Genomic DNA, 16242 nt, shown 5'->3' with positions numbered 1-16242 from the left:
TTTCTTAATAATTTGATAATTTATAATAATTTTTCAAAAATAATAATATAATAAACTACAACAAATATTAAAATAAATATTTAAATATCCACGTGCGAAACGTGGTTTGTCGACTAATTTTATATAAGTTTGAGTTTTTAAATATCGTTATCCATTATGTACTACATTAAATGAATTTAGCCATGGATGCACACAGGTATCCTGCTTGCATCTACCCATTTAAGTATTAGAAATATTGTTCTGGAAACTTGAACCTATAACCACATAAATAAGTTCAAGTCATGGTGGTTTAGGTATATTACTTGTCAACACCTCGTATATGTACCTATCAATTACCAAGTCAATAATTAATTGTCACTTCAAAATTTTGTCATCATCTATTATTAGATGTTCAATTATTTTAGTTAAATGACGTCAGTCCCTTATTTATCGCATCGCATGTCTTTATTAGATAAGCTTGACACATGTTTATCCACACTGAGTGCTTGGAAATGTTTTTCTCAATTTTATTTAAGACAAGACTTGTTTATATTCGGTCATGGGTATACTCAAACACCAATCCAATCTATAAAGGTTTTTAAATGATTATTACCATTTTTTTTATTGAATTGTTAAAAATATTTCCATTTAATCAAAAAATCATTTTTTATATTATATATAAATATGAAATAGAGGGACAATAATGAGATTTTTGATAGTCTCTTAATAAAATAAATTTTCAAATAAAATAATACATAATTAATCTTTTCAAAATTTTTAAATGTTTACTTTTTAAATTTTATTTATTTTTAAATAAATGAATATAAATTTTCAAATAAAATAATACATAATTAATCTTTTCAAAATTTTTAAATGTTTACTTTTTAAATTTTATTTATTTTTAAATAAATGAATATGTTTGTGTAGGATGACAAACAGTTTAATTTTAAATTATATATAATATTTTATTTTTATATCTATATATATTGAAATGTATTTTTTAAGTGGTATTGTAAAATTGTACATATATGAATTTTGGATAAATGATGATGTATATTGAATTAAAGTGTGTGCATATACTTATTGCTGTTTTATTAATTAATCACTATATTTATATTAATTTCATATGAAATTTTATTTTAAAATTATAAAAATCTAAATAATACAAGATAAAAATTATAATCAATATTTAATATTAAAAATAAAAATGAGTATAAATAATAAATAAAAGTAAGTAATGACATAAAAGATTGAATGAGTATGTATCAAGTATAGTCAACATGCAATGCACACATAAAAAGACTAATAATTATTTAAATATATGAATAAATTCATACACCGAGTTTTTCCTTTTATCCAATTGTTTCCAAACCTTGAAACTCACCTATGAAAGTTGAAGTTTGAACGGGTCTAAAGCAAATGAAATTCACTTGAATAGCAAATAAGATCTCATATTTTAAATTTCAAAAATTACACGTAGCATTTAATTTATTTTCTTTTTCTATTTCTATTTCTATTTAAATTAAAGATTAGGTAGTATTACGAGTAAGCTTTGATACACAATATTAAACCCATTACCACAGTGAAAGGCAATTGATTCATATTTGATTAGAAAAAGCATAAATAAAACGAAATTCTTATTTATAATCTGATTCTAAATGTTGAATCCTTATTGAAAAAAAAAAAAAAAAAAAAAGTAAATCTACCATGTTAAGATCATGTAACACTAAATTTTCAATATGCTATGCAGGAAATAAACTTTTACACATTAACTTCCAAAAGACTATATAAATTTTGGCTAAATGCCGACTGTATTTGAATTCACGGACAAGCAAATAGGGCTGTCCATGGTGTTATAAGAATGACTTATTTTGAGTGTGGGTCTTCAGGTTTGGAATTCCCCTCCAAATTAGATTTCATCTATGATTGTTGTTGAGCCTTTACTGTTTTAATAAAAGTATTCCTCTCTGGCCAAAGGAAAAATGTTGTGATATTTTGTAAAGAGAAAAAGGTCGAACCCTAGAGACTGAAATCTTAAATTTTGTGATATTTTGTAAAGAGAAAAAGGTGGGTTGGCTTTTGAAAATTCACTTAAAGAAATCAAAATAAAACTGACTATTAAACTTAAATTGGAACTCAATCTAATAAACATTCAATTCAAGGCAATTTATAATCTAATGTATAAATGATCACAGACAAATTTTGAATGAATTACTCTTTGAATACTTAACTAAATCTTACCAACAAGCATGATAAATTCCCTGACTTCCCTATTACAGTTAATTTGAGCCTAGCACACTTATTAACTCTAATTATTAAATGAGCAGGTATTAAGCAATCCTTTTCAATCTAATAAAAGCATTAAGGACAGGAAGCAGTTAAATTTGAACAATAATTTAAAAAGCATAAATTATTTAATTCAACCCACCCTATTGTTTCTTTAGATTATTACTGAAAACTTGGAACATAATCAGTAAAACCTAATTGCTACTAACACTCAATCTTTCATAACAATTACAGATTATGAAGATGAAATAACACTTAATCCTACCAAATAATTAACTAATAGGCCTTTTTAGCAAATCACCTAATAGAATTAACACCTTAATTGCAAGAAACAACAGATATTCAAAGAACAATTATTTAAATTAAAAATAGGTCTCACAATTATACATATGGAAATTGAATGCCTTGAACTGAACTGAGAAATTAGTTACTCATATTCATGGCTTTCAATCACTAAAACAAAGAATACGAAACAAAATCTCAAATTAGATGGTGAACTATGTGGGAAGAAAAACGTGCCTAGATCCTTACACTTAGAGGGTAATTTCCATTGAAAAAATGCTGACACATTTTCCCCGACACTAACTTTTTCATTATTCCTCAACTTGCGCCTTGTAGTACACAATTCTTTAAGGAATTTTGCATACTTAGGGATTTGTTTGATCGCCTCAAGTAAAAGTATATTAACCTCTACTTTTCTGAAAGTCTCCAAAATCTCTTGTTCTTGTTCTTCTTTCTTTGTCTTGGCCAACCTACTAGGAAATGGAGGAACATAATTATTAGCATCATTAACTTTAAGTTTAGAATTTACCTCAACTTCAGGAACCCCACAATCCTTTGCACCCTGCTGCTTCTTTTTCCTTGACTCGTGTACAACTTGATTATCAACTTCTTTCCCACTTCATAAAAGTATAGCACTTGCATTTTCTCTGGGGTTTATCACTGTTTGTGATGGAAGCTTACCGAAACCTTGAGCTTCAAGTTTACCCACAGATGAAGCTAATTGACCAATTTGCTTCTCTATGTTCTGAATGCTATTCCTAGTCTCTTGTTGAAATTGTTATGTATTATTAGCTAAAGCCTTAACAATTTCATCAAGTGACATACCTTGATTTTGGGAAGAGGAAGGCAATTGAGTTACTTGTGGTCTTTGCTGCTGGTATCGATTTTGTACCGGTTGATTCCCATAGCTCAAATTTGGATGGTCTCGCCATCCTGGATTATAAGAGTTAGAATAGGGGGTCATACCTGTGTTGTTGTTGTCCTAAATTACCTACTGCATTGGCATGCTGCACTAATTCATCCTCTTGGAGTGTAGGACACATATCAGTAGCATGACCCGAAGCAGAACAAATTCTATATGCCTTAACAGTTTGAATATTCCCTACAGCCAATTGTCTCACTAAAGAAGTTAAATCAGAAATTTGTCTCTCAAAATTAGATGTACTTACCTCATTAACCTTTTTAGGTGTGTGATCCATTCTCATTCCAAACTCTTGAGAATTTGCTGCCATGTTAGCAATCAGCCTCCTTGCATCTTTCGGTGCTTTGTCAACTAAAGCCCCTCCATTAGTAGCATTTATCATGCTACGGTCCATTGGTAGAAGTCCTTCATAGAAATATTGGATCAAAAGTTGCTCACTAATTTGACGATGAGGGCAACTTGCACAAAGCTTTTTGAACCATTCCCAATACTCATACAAACTCTCTTCAATTTATTGTCGAATGCCACAAATTTCTTTTCTTATGTTGGCAGCCTTTGAAGTAAGAAAATACTTCTCTAGAAACATTCGCTTCATCTCATTCCATGAGTTGATAGATTCGGAAGGAAGGTAATACAACCAATCTTTAGCTTTGTCTGCCAATGAGAAAGGAAAAGCTTGAAGCTTAATTTGCTCCTCTAAAACTCCCTGAGGTTTCATGCTGGAACACACCACGTGAAACTCTTTTAAATGCTTATGTGGATCTTCACCTAAAAGACCATGGAACTTAGGCAACAAATGGATTAGTCCATAGTTTAAAAGCAACATCTAAAGTAGAAAATTCAATACACAAAGGTTGCTGATTTAGGTTAGTGTAGCCAATTCTTTCAAGGTTCTGGCAGCCATGGTATCAATTCCAGAATCTGAATATGAAATTGATTCCCTCGGAGAATTGTTTGAACTATTAGTAATCGTCCGTTCAGATGAGGCTTGACTCAAATTAGCTTGTTTAGCTAATTTCCTCAAAACGTTTAGCTGTTTTTTCTACTTCAGGATCAAAAAGAATTTCACCAGATTGAGAACTTCTTATCATAAACCAAATGACTTCAATTCTCCTTCAATTCTACAAATTTTACCACAAACCTGAAACCACAACACTACACAAAGGTAAGAACACTATTTTAACAAAATAAAAACACAAAATATAATAATCTTTCAGTCCCCGGCAACGGCGCCAATTATAAAGTATTTATACTAAAAATAGGTTTAAAAAGAAAGACATCTTCTATATGCATACATTTTATAAATTGGTTATAGTAAATTATATCAGTAATTAAGTGGCGAAGTTGTTGTAGGCTTGAGTGAGTAATGTCGCTGCCTATGGATCCAATGCTAACACATCTGGGGGTGTGTGGACTAATTTCTCAAACAAGCTCCCTGCCTATCAGTTTCCCCGAGTCCTGCAGCGGGTGCTTTTTCCATGGCGTCGTAAGGGATATCGAGTTATTGGACAATGTGGGAAAGGCGAGCGAGTGATCTGAATATCTTGTATTTTTATTCAGTCCATGCTCACCGCGCTAGTTTGATGGTCTCAAAATATGACAACTTTAGGAAAATAAGAATGATGAGATTGTACTAATATTCAGAATAGACATTAACCTTTTTCATGAAGGAGGTATTGACGGTCGAATACATATACTGGCCCTTGAACTTTCACCAAAAAGTCTTATGGCTCCCTCTATTTTCAAAAGTAACATTGTGGCACCTTAAACTGTACAATACCTCATCAATCCAGGTATTGTGGCACCTTCAAAATTGCTAACAGTACACCCTCATCAATCCAGTCAGCAATGCGTGTGAATTTGAAGTTTCTCTCTGTGCGTGAATCTATAAAAAAATTCCTAATTGGCATTTTAAAACATTAAAAAGTATTTATATTGCTAAATTAATTCACACACAATTAAAACTTAATTTTTCTCTCTCATTCTATTTCCTTTCCCACAAATTCATATTGGATCTGGATATTTCCAAACGAAGCCAAACTCATCTCTCCTTTCATCTTATTACCAAACCATCTCTCTTACCTAAACAATTGGTTTCAAATGCAGAAACATTGTATTTGCAGGTTTGGAATATTAAACAACATGAATAACCAAATGTGGAGATCTTGGTAAAAAAAAAATCAAACATGAACAATATATATAACAAATCAAAAAACTAAAAATAAAAAATATTGAATTAACACATAGAAGAAAACTATATATAAAAGAAACAAAAACAAAAAACAAGAATTTGCAGACTGGAAAATAACAAACCAATACATCAAAATTTATTCAAATCTAGAAGATAAACCCATACATCACAAAATGAAGATGAAATGAACAAAAAATTTTAGTTGATGCAACGCATGAAAGCCAAAATTACCTCAATTCCTTAAATTCAAAGTGTAAAAAAAAAAAAAAAACTTTCCAAAATAATTAATTAGAACTTCTAAAATTGAACTCCATTGCAATATCTAGAAACTAAAATCATATAAAATCTCTCAAAAACTAAAATCTTTTAATGGGTGTGATAGACAATCTTTTGTGGCTTAGAATTGAGAAAAAAAATTGACATGTTGATAAGAAAAAGAAGAAAGTGAAGCTAACTGATGTATTTGAGCTCCTCTCCTCGTGGTCACCGATTGAAACAAGAAAGAGGTGATAGCAGTGATCGAATCAGATTATAATTCATTCGAAACACAGTGATCACAGGAGAAATGGAGGAGGTGGTAGGAAAAGTGGAGGAGCTGGGGCTTGCAGAAGTTGAATGGTGAAGGGATTCTTTTGGTACACATGAAATATCTGCAAATGAAAAAAATTTAAAGAAACTACAAATGAAAAGAAAAAAAAGAAGTCTTCTTTTTTTCCAGCATAAGATACAACGTGGAAAAATTATTTGCCACTTGAATGCTAATTTTCTACATCACCCGCGGGTGTTGCGCACAACTTTTTTATCACTCTAGTCAAGCATGCAATTGTCACAAAAACACAAATTTAATAGGCCACAAGGTCATTTCTAAAGTATAAGGGGCCACAAGACTTTTTTACGCAATCAAATGATGTATTCAGTCAGGTATTGAAATATATATAAGACATTGGTTAGGGTTGGTTATTGGAGTGATATAGGGAGAGATATCAGGTAATATCATGCCCGTATCTCCAATTTGCTATGAGTCCTTCAGTTGCCTTATATTTCACTAGAGTCTGGTAAAGTAGGTGTCTATCAATTTATAATGAGAAAAACTCGATAAATTTAGAGATTTAAATATACAATTTTCTTTTTAATACACTTTTTTCCATTTTTATTTCATTATCCTATTATGTATATATCTAAACATTTCATTCTTATTTTGCAAGTGAAATTAAGGGTAATACTGGCAAATTTTATTTTTGGTAACTAAATACGTATTAAGAGACTTAAACTTGGACATTTAATGGTAAAATTGGAGCACAACAAGATATGATGAAATTGGAGCACTGTTTATTACCATTTAATAATTCATAATGCAAAAGTCTTATTTTGCTTTTTAAAAAAAAAGATATGGGTTTTGAATATTATATCTACGCTAGGGAAAAGTTTCTCATGATGTTTGGTCTTATCTTCATACCTTTTGAGTTGATTATTATAATATTTTTTAAGGTTATTGATTTTTATATGTAAAATATTGATTTGATATGTATTTGTACAACTTTTGAAACATTAATTTCATTTTTTTTAACTATCCAATAAGTATTTAATTGATCTAATTCTATAAGTTGAGGTGTTCACAGATCGATTAAAGTATTTAGTAAGTATTATTTTATCAATTGAAGTGTTCAATAGGTCAAAGTGAAAATTAATGGTGTCACAGAGTTTATGTGAAAAGTACGGAGATGAATTTATGTATTGAGTCTTTCTTTTTAACCCAGTGTGTTAAGAATCTCAAATCGATTAAATACCCAATACACAAAGGACATATAAGGATGGCAAGCTAGCTAACTAATTGGTTAGTACTAACCTTTCAGCATCAGTTGCCAAGCCCACGTAAGCCCACATCTACATTCTCATGGGTTCTAACTTCTTACCCAATTCACCTCTACCCTTTCATTTGTAATATAGTATTAGAGTAGGTCCGACCCGGTTTAGTTATTCTTCAATTCACTAGTATTGCCTCTGCGTTTCAATTTGGGCTCTCATTTGGATGTTTTAGTTCCAGCGAGGCCCGTTCAATTTCTGGGAAGGATTTTAAGTGTCAAGTGTAAATTAGAAGTCCAGTTCCGGTAACACTTGAGGGGGAGTGTTAAGAATCCCACATCAACTAAATATCCAATATACAAAAGGCATATAAGGGTGGCGAGCTAGATCACTAATTGGTGAATACTGACCTTTTAGAATTGGTTGGCCCAAGCCCAAGTAAGCCTACATCTATATTTTCACTTCATGGATTCTAACCTCTTACCCAATTCACCTCTACCCTTTCTTTGTAATACGGTGATTAGAGTTAGCACTTGATAGCCCCAGGCGAACTCAAACTTCCAATTTCATCACTACTTTCGCTTGGGTCAAATCTCGACAAATCATTTTTCTTTAAAAAAAAATTAAAATTGGATAATTTTGATTGGTTCCAATCTCAATAGTAAGAGGACAAAAATTAAAATCGAGTCTTTTAAAAAAATTGAAACTGGATAGTTTCAATTGGTTCCAATCTCAACAATAAGAGGACAAAAATTAAAACTGAGTTGTAGATTAGCAATCATTCTAATTTCTAATCAATACTACCAGATTGATTTTAATTTAGTTTTTTTATTAGTCTGATGTCTAGCTCTTGGTCGAAGTAAATGATGTAATGATTTTTCTAAAACATATTTTGAACTAATAGAGTTTATACTATTAAATATGCCTTTGTAATAGTATAACGATTATTTCTCATTGTTGAAACTGAGATTTACATTTAATAAATCATTTATGATATATTTATAATTGTTGTCTTTTATCTTATACCGATGGATGATTTGATGTATAGAGTTTATTCTATACACAGAAGATTAAATCATTTTGTTCATATTAGATATAAGGTTTTTTCACAATCTAAGGTGCATATTGTATGTATTGAACATTGACCAAGTAGAGTATAATTATTTTTATACTAACTAATATAATAAATTCTCTAGCTCATTAATAGATATACATTAATTACTCTTAATCTTGATTTGATTGTTATTAGCAATGTATGTTGTCTATAATTTTGATTCATTAAAGGGTGAGTTTCATTATGGAGCAATGCTAAGTCATTATATTTTCAAATATTTGTTGGAAATTATATTCACTTTGCAAGATAATCTGATTTTTTATGAGATTTATTTCGTTTTTATAATTTGACAGTTAAGGAAGGTTTGTTGTATTATTGGGATGTTTTTGGCTCGTTTGAAAGGGAGGTTAAAAGCAATATAGAGTTCTTGAAAGCAAGAAGTAGTTTTTGCAAGTTGCAGTTTTTTTCAGTTTTATTCAGTATTGTTTTATTTTCCTGGAATTCCTGTAAAAAATTTTAAAAAAGCAATCATGAATGGCTAAAAAACTCATTTTTGATTCCAGTTTAAGATTTTATCGAAGTGCTTAGTGTTAAGAATTAATCTCAAAATGATTCAATAATGACCTAGATCGTGCAAACCACTAGATTCAACAAAATAGATTGAATAAGAAAAGGTTGCGTACCTGACATCGTTGTTCGTCGATCTTGATGTATAGAATTAGGTTTGCAGCCTTCCAGAGAATTGAAGAATCGATTTAGCGGAAGCAATACGAAAGGAACGTAAAACTGAATCGTATTCAACTCCTCTGGGGACCACGACCTTTATATACCTGTAGGGTTAGTACAATTCCTATTTCGGTCCTTTAACGAAATAGGAATTATATAATGGTCTCTACACTTAATATCTATAATTAGTTGATACCTCAATAGTCAATTATTCACAATCAAGACCACATTTGAAATTGACTTTACAATTAGACTGCTGTACATATTTAATTTTACATATTAAGCCCACAATAGAAAATTAAATCCAACAATCTCCCACTTGGGCGAACATATGTTAAATAAAATACATACACCAAAATGAGCTCAACAAACGCAGTCATACAAGGTATCCAAAAACAATCTCGTCCATTAGTTATATTGATAAAGAGCTGAAGAAACATCCGCCATAGATCTCATGACTAAGTTCATCATCAACTACATTACCAATATCCCTAAATGACATAGATTCATTATAGAAGTGTAGCATGAAAACTACATGCAATGTGATCATCATGTCTGTTTCCAACTGGTCACCAACAAAAGTGAGATCAAGCAAAACAATAATAGTAATACAGAGTGTAACCATCAACCAAAATGAGTACTCAACAAAATTTCATAATAAAACATATCCAAAACAAAATAGAGCATTCAAAAACATAATGTATACATAAAGAGCAAACTCCCACTAAAACTAGACAGTCTCAAACAAAACGATACCCATATGAGCGGTGTGCTCATGGAAAACTTTCGGTATCACTGTCTTTGTAAGCGGATCTGCAATCATAGAGTTTGTTCCAATATGCTCTAAGGATATCTGTCCACTCTGTACCCTCTCCTTCACAGCCAAGAACTTAATCTCAATGTGTTTTGATCGAGAAGAGCTCCTGTTGTTGTTGGAGAATAAAACGGCTGACCTGCTGTCACAATACAACTTCAGTGGTCTTTCTATTCCACCTACTACACGCAGCCCAGTGACAAGGTTTCTCAGCCAAATAGCTTGATTGGATGCCTCATAAGATGCTACAAATTCAGCTTCCATGGTGGAGGTTGCTACTAGAGTTTGTTTCACACTCTTCCAAGAAATAGCACCGCCAGCCAATAGAAAAACGTAGCCAGATGTGGATTTTCTACTGTCTTGGCATCCAGCGAAATCAGAATCAGTATACCCAATGATCTCAAGCTGATCTGATCTCCTATATGTGAGCATATGTCCCTTAGTCCTCTGAAGATATCTCATGACTCTTTTGGCTGCTTTCCAATGATCCATTCCTGGATTGCTGAGATATCTACCTAACATGCCAACTATAAAAGAAATGTCTGGACGAGTACAAACTTGAACATACATAAGACTTCCTACAGCTGACGCATAAGGAACCTTTTGCATTTCCTGAATTTCAAGTTCACTCTTTGGACATTGTTGATTACTAAATTTATCACCTTTTGCAATAGGGGTATCCAATGGTCTAGAATTCTGCATACCAAATCTCTTGAGCACTTTATCAATATAGCTCTTTTGTGATAATCCAAGAATACCTCGAGAACGGTCTCGATGTATCTGAATCCCTAAAACAAAAGAAGCTTCACCTAAATCTTTCATCTCAAAATGCTTTGAAAGAAAAACTTTGGTTTCATGCAACAAGACTTTACAATTAGTAGCAAGAAGTATGTCATCCACATATAAGACCAAAAAGATAAACCTACTCCCACTGAACTTATGGTACACACAATTTTCAACAGTATTTGCCTCAAAGCCAAACGAGACAATTACTTGGTTGAATTTAAAGTACCATTGACGAGAAGCTTGCTTGAGTCCATAAATGGATTTCTTTAATTTGCATACCAGATGTTTTGGATCTCCAATTATAAAACTTTCTGGTTGCACCATATATATTGTTTCATCAATGTCGCCATTGAGAAACGCAGTCTTAACATCCATTTGATGAAGCTCAAGATCAAGATTTGCAACTAAGGCCATGATTGTCCTAAAAGAATCCTTCGAAGAAACTGGAGAGAAGGTTTCTTTATAGTCAATCCCTTCCTTTTGAGTAAAGCCTTTTGCTACAAGACGTGCTTTATATCTTTCCACATTACCTTGAGAATCCCTTTTGGTTTTAAATATCCATTTGCAACCAATGGGTTTCTTTCCTTCAGGTAATTGAACAAGATCCCAAACTTGATTGTCTTGCATAGACTTATACTCTTCGTTCATTGCCTCAATCCACTTATGAGAGTCAGAACTCTGCATGGCATGATAGAAACTAACTGGATCATCATCTATCATGTCTACAGTATCCTCATGTTCCTGAAGAAACACTATATAATCATCTGGAATAGCACTTCTTCTCTCCCTAGTAGATCTCCTCAAAGGCATTTGAACAGACTCTAATTCTTGAGGTTGTTGAATTTGTTCTTGAGGAAGAATAGCATTGTCTTGAATTGGATCTTGAATAGTGACAGGAGCAACTGGAGTCTGTACGCTATCAGAAACAACAAAAGGAATGAGAACCGAATCATCCTTACTTGGTTCCTCTTCAAAGACAATGTTTCTTTCTTTATTTCTCCCTCCAAAATCAACATCCTCAAAAAATGTTGCAATTCTCGTTTCAAAAAAAGTTCTGGAAGTAGGATTATAAAACTTGTAACCCCTAGACCGCTCAGAATATCCAACAAAGTAGCTGCTGATAGTTTTGGAGTCCAGTTTTGTTTCATTCGGCTTGTAAGGCCTTGCTTCAGTTGGACATCCCCAAACATGAAGATGCTTTAGACTAGGCTTACGTCCAGTCCAAAGTTCATAAGGTGTTTTAGCAACTGCTTTAGATGGAATCCTATTGAGAAGATAAGCTGCTGTCTTTAACGCTTCACCCCCAAGAGACTCTGGTAAAGTAGAATGACTAATCATACTCCTTACCATATCCATAAGAGTCCTATTACGTCTCTCAGATACACCATTCATGCTGGGAGTACCAGGCATTGTATATTGAGGGACAATTCCACATTCCTGTAGGAAAAGCGCAAAAGGTCCTGGACGTTGTTCGCCTGAACCGTCATATTTACCATAATATTCACCACCACGGTCAGATCGAACAGATTTAATCTTCTTTCCTAGTTGATTTTCAACTTCGGCTTTATAAGATTTAAACACGTCCAAAGACTCAGATTTTTCATGAATGAGATATAAGTAACCATAACGAGAATAGTCATCAATGAATGATATAAAATATCTTTGGCCATTTCTAGTTGCAATATGGAATGGACCGCAAATATCTGTATGAATCAGTTCTAAAACATTGGATGACCGAATGGCACCTAGTCTCTTTTGTTTAGTCTGTTTTCCTTTAATACACTCAATACAAGAATCCAAACCTGTGTAATCAAGTGTATCTAAGATACCATCAGAAACAAGACGCTCAATTCTCGATTTGGATAAATGACCCAAACGTCTATGCCAAAGTACAGCTGAGTTATCAATATTCAACTTTCTTTTGGTACCTCTTGTAGTAACATGCAGGGATTCATGATAACTAGTATCAATGTCTAACATATATAGATTATCACATTCATTCAAGCAACCAGTACCCAAAACTTTTGAATTCATAGATAAAGTGAATACACTGTCTCCAAAAGAACAATGAAAACCAGATTTGTCCAAAAAGGAAACAGAAATCAAATTCCTTCTAAAAGAGGGAATAACAAAAGTATCTATAAGATCCAAAAAATAGCCAGTACTTAAACATAATCTAAAATGTCCAATTGCCTCTACTTCAACCAGATCGCCATTTCCCACATAGACGTATCTTTCACCGTCAGTTGGCTTTCTGTAGTTGAGGCAGCCCTGCAATGAAACACTTATATGAGCGGTAGCACCAGAATCCATCCAATAAGTGTTTTTAGGAGCTGAAGTTAAATTAACTTCACAACAGACTAAAACAAGGTACTTACCCCTCTTTGCAAGCCAAATAGCAAATTTAGGACAGTCCTTTCTCAAGTGATCCGTCTTTCCACAAAAGAAGCATTTTGGCACATAAGGCTTCTTTTGTACTGGATCTACAGCAGTAGCAGCAGCAGGTTTCTCAATAGCCTTTTCAACAGGCTTTGCAGAAGGCCTCTTTCTTTTCTTGTTCTTACCCTTCCCAGCTGAAGAAACAAAATGTGCACTCTCTCTTTTGTTAGAATTCATCTTTTCCTCCTCATCAACACAATGAGAAATGAGCTCGTTAAGAGTCCATTTATTCGGCTGACAATTATAGGAAGTCCTAATTTGTCCATACTGAGAAGGAAGAGAATTCATAACCAAATGGACTAAAAGGTCATCTGGTAAAGCCATACCCAGCGCCTTCAGTCTCTTTGCAATCTGAGACATGCTAAGAATATGCTCCCGAACACCACCATTGCCAGCAAACTTCATGGAGGTTAATTTTCCTAAAAGTGTTCCCACTTCGGCTTTGTCATTCTTGACATAAGCCCTCTCCAGCTCAGCAAGATAGTTTTGAGCATTGTTCTTTTCAGCTGAGATAGAGTCTCGAACATGTTCTGGGACTCCTTTCTGCATGATCATTAGACCTAAGCGATTAGAACGCTCCCACTTCTCATACTGAACCCTTTGAACATCAGTGCTCGTATCAGTAAGAGGAGCAGGTTCGTCCATCCTGAATGCAAGATCCAAATCCATACAGCCCAGAAAGATCATAATATCTGATTTCCAAGACTCAAAATTTGATCCCTCAAGTTTAGGGACACAATCAGGATTAAATGACATGTTAGCTGACATCAGAGAAAATAAACAAATAGATAAGTATAAGCTCACAATCCACAAATGAAACAATTCACATAAGTAGAGATCAAAAAATGGAAATAAGATACAGACACAACATTAATATTCTCATCTTTGGATGTAAAACATTAACTTGTAATTAGTATCTCAATGCAGCAATCAAATATTGATAACATAGTCCTGACAAATAATAAATCTTCCTTTGGGCCGATATATCATTGTCATGGAAAATAATCAAACAATTATCACATATTTATTGCCAAACATGTATTCAAAACTCAGCCAGATAGCAACCTTCCTTTGGGCCGATTAACTATCCGCAACGAATTCTAATACACCTGTCTAATATTCTAAAATAAATCAATTCAAGCAATAGAGGTCACTTTGGTGACTTATTGATCAAATCAATTTATTTTAACAAATATCAAACACAATAGGGACTTAATCACTCCAAAATTTAATCTCAAGTCGACAAATTAAATCATTTAATTGTAATTAAAACAAAACAATTGCAATTAAATGAATTGATTGTCTAAATATTTAATAATCTAAAATTATTTAGTCCAAAAAAAAAAATTATAATCTAGTCTTTAAGTCACTAAATTAGAGACTAAGTTATAAAATTGGACTAAATAAATTTGAATAAATAAAGTTTGGGGTCTAAACGAAAGAAAACAGAAATTTAAGGGCCTAATACGAAAAACAGAAGATTAGGGGCCTAATCTGAAGTTATAGGAAATTTAGGGACCTAATCTGAAGTTACAGAAAATTTAGGGACCTAATATGAAGTTACAGAAAATTAAGGGACCAATATGAAATTACAGAAAATTAAAGGACTAATATGAAATTTTCCAGGGACCTAACCGTAATTTTCCATCCCTAACCTTAAAACCAAAACTATCAGAGACGGAAAAAAAAAACACAGCCGCCGACTCTCTCCAAAGAAACCAGAAAAATAGGCCAAAACAAATCTTTGTTCAACAATGGAGATTTCATTATACTCAAGCCAAAATTTCGATCAAAATTCACAAACCTATACTGTTTTTTTTTTTTTTTTTATTAAACAAAACCCTCTATCCGTAAACAGTAGGGAAAAAAAAAAAAAAACATTACGAAAATCAATCTAAAATCTAGCAATTATGCACAAGGCTCTGATACCACTTGTTAAGAATTAATCTCAAAATGATTCAATAATGACCTAGATCGTGCAAACCACTAGATTCAACAAAATAGATTGAATAAGAAAAGGTTGCGTACCTGACATCGTTGTTCGTCGATCTTGATGTATAGAATTAGGTTTGCAGCCTTCTAGAGAATTGAAGAATCGATTTAGCGGAAGCAATACGAAAGGAACGTAAAACTGAATCGTATTCAACTCCTCTGGGGACCACGACCTTTATATACCTGTAGGGTTAGTACAATTCCTATTTCGGTCCTTTAACGAAATAGGAATTATATAATGGTCTCTACACTTAATATCTATAATTAGTTGATACCTCAATAGTCAATTATTCACAATCAAGACCACATTTGAAATTGACTTTACAATTAGACTGCTGTACATATTTAATTTTACATATTAAGCCCACAATAGAAAATTAAATCCAACACTTAGTTCTACAATAATGTTGTGAGACCTTGTTATTCTTCTTCTTATTCATTTTAATTCTTCAATATTGATTTACCTTTTATACTCATTGATTTCTTTTGGTGGATGTTTATTATACTGTTTAACTAGAAAACATGGCCAGTTATTCAGTTAATTAAAATAATAAAAGACTAGTTAATTAGATCAAACCCGTAATTGTTTGTTTGAAGTTAACATTTATAGCAATTGATATAACTTGACAAGAAACATATTTTTAAGTTATATTAAGGAGGTAAATAATCTAATTTGAAAAAACTACACCTGTGGTTTATTGGTTAGAATCGGTTTTTATCATTCCTAATGCTTTCAATAAATTAAATCCTAGACGCATGTCAAGGGTTATTTGTAAGTAAAGGATTATTCATAACATGTTGTGTTCTTTAATCAAATTTTACGAAAAGATAAAATTGTCAAAAGCATTTTTGACAACTGTAACAAATTTATTGATTTGATTAGTAAGTTTGTAATCGCATCCATAATCAACATATTGATCTAGCACAGAGATGACCTTTGGCTGGAATTATTTCTTTAATTGATTTTC

General features: G+C 32.4%; 1 protein-coding gene and 1 non-coding gene across 2 annotated transcripts; one reads left to right on the top strand and one right to left on the bottom strand.

Moving 5' to 3' along the window:
- Positions 1-2692: 2692 nt before the first annotated feature.
- Positions 2693-3863, bottom strand: LOC149494834 (uncharacterized). The gene is made up of 2 exons (XM_089724436.1): positions 3514-3863; positions 2693-3164 (listed from the first exon to the last, which is right to left on the bottom strand). Exons 1-2 carry the CDS (start codon positions 3861-3863, stop codon positions 2693-2695), a joined length of 822 nt encoding a protein of 273 aa, XP_089580562.1.
- Positions 3864-3909: 46 nt separating this feature from the next.
- On the top strand, positions 3910-4016 carry LOC149494833 (small nucleolar RNA R71). The gene has a single exon (XR_016321913.1). It is a non-coding gene; the product is annotated as a small nucleolar RNA R71 (small nucleolar RNA).
- The last annotated feature ends 12226 nt before the right edge of the window (positions 4017-16242 follow it).

This window comes from Jatropha curcas, chromosome 7, assembly GCF_041381405.1.
Source record: "Jatropha curcas cultivar XTBG-Jc1 chromosome 7, XTBG_Jcur_1.0, whole genome shotgun sequence".
Taxonomy (NCBI): Eukaryota; Viridiplantae; Streptophyta; class Magnoliopsida; order Malpighiales; family Euphorbiaceae; genus Jatropha; species Jatropha curcas.
The sequence above is the reverse complement of the archived record's forward strand: the minus strand, read 5'-3'. Positions and strand labels throughout refer to the sequence as shown.